General features: G+C 41.8%; 1 protein-coding gene across 2 annotated transcripts in view; it reads left to right on the top strand.

Moving 5' to 3' along the window:
• Edil3 (EGF like repeats and discoidin domains 3) overlaps positions 1 to 4,480 on the top strand; it is a 468,998-nt gene that overhangs the window by 134,169 nt on the left and 330,349 nt on the right. For both annotated transcript variants that reach the window (XM_023700990.1, XM_023700989.1), the window contains exon 2: positions 151 to 279. In XM_023700990.1, coding sequence (XP_023556758.1) covers positions 151 to 279 — 129 coding nt within the window. The remainder of the gene's footprint in view (positions 1 to 150; positions 280 to 4,480) is intronic.

The following is a 4,480-nucleotide window of genomic DNA, read 5'->3' as shown; positions in this document are numbered from 1 at the left end:
CAAGGACTATGCTGGGGTGCTCGCTGGGGGATCTGAAGTAGTGTACATCGATGCCAAGACTGTAAAACAAAAGCGTAATCACCCCACTATCCCCAAACCAACAAACCAAGCACCTATCTCCACCTCAACGGCTCTGTCTTTGCTCCCCAGGCGATGCGTGCGACCCAAACCCATGTGAAAACGGGGGCATCTGCTTGTCGGGGCTGACGGATGAGTCCTTCTCCTGTGAGTGTCCAGACGGCTTCACGGACCGCAACTGCTCTAGTGTTGTGGAGGTTGGTAAGTGCAAGGCTTAAACCTTTCCATCGCTGTCCTCTTCATTTCCGTGAACAACGGGCAGATCTCGCTGCTGGGCCTGGTGACACACGTCTGTGCTCTGAGCACTTCAAGAGGCTGAGGCAGGAGGGTCAGTTGAAAATTCTACCCAGTCTGGGCCACCTGGTGATTTAGCCAGACTCCGTCTCAAAGGGCTGAGGAGGTAGCTTCGTGGCAGTGCCCTTGGTTCAATCCCCAGTTTCACAGCAAAAGACACCACAAATAATACTTCAATACAATGAATTCCTTTATTTCTAATATTAGTATAAATCTTGAGTGTTATTCTCAAATCAAATGAGTAATTCACAAGTGAATTTATTTAAGCTAAATACGTATTGCAAGTAGAAGTCTTCTTGAATGTACTGCTGGTATATATCAGTATTTTCTGAGCTGTGCTAAATCATTACTTTTCTCAGGACATAAATATATATTATATTTTTAAGAATGTAAAGAAAACAATATTCCAATTGCTATGATCTTCAAAGGCTTTTCACAAGCTTTTCCTTGCAAAAAATTAATTAGGCTCACTGATTAGATTCCAAAATTATACTTTTAGTCTAAGAAGTACTTCATTGGTATGTATAGTTATGGATTTAGGGTAACTTCCACGATTTCCAAATAGCTACCCATTAAGGAAATGTCTGCACTTTAAAATTATTGAGCACTGTGTAAACTTGTGCAGAGATTCTCCTGCTGATTAAAGGTAATACTATGATTAACTTTGAAAATAATTATATTTTTCTCATCAATACCAAGAAGATTACCATACAGACTCTTCCCGTCATATTTTTGATTAAAAATATGTCAACCACCATAACCTTTAGCAAACTTCAGTACTTCAAGGGAAAACAGTTTTGAAGAAAGAAATTATTTTGAGTTGTGACTAATTCACCTCACCTAGTGCCTTGTGCAAGGTAAAGGGCCCATAACTATGAATTAAACAAAAAAAAGAATAATTAAATAAACCACCTACTTACCATTTTTAGCTTTTAGTGGTTTTTAAAATGTATTTTGGTATAATTTAATGTTCTGTTAGTATGACCATAGCAGGAAAATTACATTACTGTTGAAAGATAAATTTTTCAATTAATTTGTGTCCAAGATAATCCTCTATCAAAGTTATTACTAGCTTAGAGATATTTTAGGCACATTGACACAATATCATACAATTAAAAATGGTTGCAACTACTTTGACCCTATCTCCAGATACCCAGCTTCAGATGCTGAGAATCATATCCTTGGAGAAGTCTCTATTTCTGAAGAAAACTTTAGCGATGAATAATCCTACCAGGAATGAATGACTAGAATTAATTTTAGCATTCTACCTTAATCCCACTGACCCTAAATGGGCAATGACTTACACTAGTAGTGTGTGGTGTTTTTGTCAGTGCTCTGAGACAAGGTCTGGAATCCGAGGGACAAATGTATTTAAATAATTCATGAACCTGTGTCTTCACAGAATTTTAAAGTAATTACTTCGATCTTCTGGGCAGTGCTTTTCATTAGTCATTCGTCATTTTGTCGGAAGAGTGGTCTGTGGGCAGCAGTACATTTAAAACTAAGCAATCTTCTCTGTTCCAGTCGGTTCGGTGAAAATTTTGGGAATCAGATGCTTACATAACTAAATTTTACTCAAGTTTATTATTTGTGTTATGATTATGTCAAGGTGGTGCCTGCAGAGCCTCATGGCAACATGGGGGCTTCTTCGGGGTGGTAACTGGCCTCTGGGGGGCTTCACCCACTGGGCTAGTCCCGCAGTGACAGCTAAGTGTGCTGCTGGAGGGAGGTCTGCGCACGGCCCCTGGAGGTGCGCCCCGGAAGCGCTGCCCTTCCCTGCTCTCTGCCTCCTGCCTGCGGTGGGTGAGCGGCTGTCCTAAGCCCAGGCCCTGCCCCAGCATCTTTGTGCCTTGGGACGAGCCAGCCAACGACTAGAAACATGGACAACAAAATTCCATGCTGCCTATTGTGTCCCCGCAATGAGAACGTGGCTAAGTTAAGCATCGTATTTTCATCCCTGCTTCAATGAAGCTCTTTCTTCCATGAGATACGTTGAGAATTTCTTGGAAGAAAAACAGATTTGCTGTATCATTTGGTATAGAACAGTGGTATCCACTCTAATTGCATATGAAGGTGTTGTAGCTTTTAGAGTAGTAGAGAACAAGTACTGCAAAATATGATGGCCCTAATTTAATTTTTAAAAAATATTTATTTATTTATTAGATACAGGGTCTCACTACACAGTTCAGACTTTTAGTGTCCACCTGTCTCAGCCGCCTTAGTGCTGGGAGTATAGGCGTGAACCAGCACAGCCGGTTTTGGGGAAGGTGCAGCTTGTGGTACCAGGGATTGAACCTAGGTCCTTGCGCTTGTTTGGCAGGTGCTTAGATGGCTGAGCTATCTCCCCTGCTGTAATAGCCTTAATTATGAAATAAACGCTTATTTAGTAAAATATTTAAAAACATATTTCAGAATATAAGGGAAATGAGACAGTTTTGGGTTCAGCTGTCTCCACAGAGCAGGCGTACTATGTCAGGTAATTTCTACACCTTCATGCCCGGGTCCATACTTCTTGCCTATGTTAAGACCGTATTGAACAGTTATGGAATTAAAATGCTTAGTAGCAATGTTTCCACATCTGACCTACCTTAGATCTCTTCATATTTTTAAAACTTATTATTGGGGCTCCATGTAACCTAATATTGAAATATTAGCTCAGTGAAGCCACTCTTACCTTTTCAATTTGAAAACCAACTGCTTTGCTGAGGCTTATCCTGGCCCTGGTGTCTGGGCTGTGGCACTGCACAAGTACGCACAGCACCCACTGAGATTTGGTTCTTTAGAAAGTATTGGTATTTTAGTGCAAAATCTTAGCAGATGAGAGAAGATTTGAGCTCTCGCCACAGCTGAAATTTTACTTACATGTTAATCTCCTAATAATAGAACAGTGTCGAATATTTCTTCTATCCTTTCTGAACCATTTAGTCTGCGCAATTATAGAAAGTCCTAAATCTCCTCTTTTTTAATTTCCAAAAGAAAGAAAATAAACGTATTCATATTTGCTCAGAAAAATTGTATTTTGATCCAACTTCTAAAGTTATGTTTACCCGGCTCTTTCTACAATTAAATATGTCCTCCCTTCATTGCGGCTCATCTGAAAAGAATTTAAATGCATCCACTAAGAAAATCCTTCTGTGATTTTACTCCAAACTTCATGCTTTGCAGTACTTTGTAAGTGCTTGATGCTGCTTATTTCAGAGGAGATCCACCTCTGGTTCGATACTTTTATTCTCTATCGCCAGGCACCCAGTGTGAGATAAGCCCAAGAAGTTTTAGTGCTTCTGCAGTTAATGCACACCTGTCCTGAACTGCTTCCCTGAGTGCATGCCTGCTCGGGCTGTGAGCTTCAGTGACAGTGCTGCTTTTCCTTGGACTCCATTTGGATACTTCTGTGTCTCCACCTATCACAAAAGCCCAAGACACTGCCTTGTGTCTCCTTCTCCTACACCACAGTCCACACATACACACACACACACACAGACACACACACACACACACACAGACACACACACACACGCATGCACCAGCAAATCTATGGGCTTTAGTCTCATTGAATGACTAAGACCACTTCTTATATCTGAAAAGTATGATGTGAAAATTTCTGTCTTAGCAAACCACTAGAGTCCCTGGCCCACATCCTTCAGTGTGAAAACATGGCCATCCTCAGGGGCGTGTGTGAGATGCTTCCCTAAGGCTGGTGTCCTCCAGGGCACGGTGGACGGACCTCAAGTCACAGGCCCACATTACTGACCAATTCCCATTCCCATTCTTAGACAGGGCTCTGCAAGCTGGAGCCAAATGCTGGTGTATTCGTTGCAGGGCATTTCTATTGCCAGTGAAAATTCTAGACTCCATAAACAGAAATCTTTATAGCTGTTCTGCCCAGGTGCTGTGACATGAACTATTGTCCTGTGAATGCTGCCAGAGGAATTCAGTGAATTAGTACAAAGTGTATAGCAAATCAAATCAAGCCCATAGTGTACTGATGAAAGGCAACGGCTGGGGAGATAGCTCAGAGGTTTAAGCACCTGCCTGGCAAGTGCGAGGACCTGGGTTCAGTCCACAGTGCCACATGGCATGCTGGCCCCAGGAACCCCATGTGTGCTGT

The sequence above is a fragment of the Octodon degus genome, unplaced genomic scaffold (genome assembly GCF_000260255.1).
Source record: "Octodon degus isolate 3935 unplaced genomic scaffold, OctDeg1.0 scaffold00129, whole genome shotgun sequence".
Lineage (NCBI taxonomy): Eukaryota > Metazoa > Chordata > Mammalia > Rodentia > Octodontidae > Octodon > Octodon degus.
Note: the sequence above shows the minus strand (reverse complement) of the source record. Positions and strands in the feature narration are given on the sequence as shown.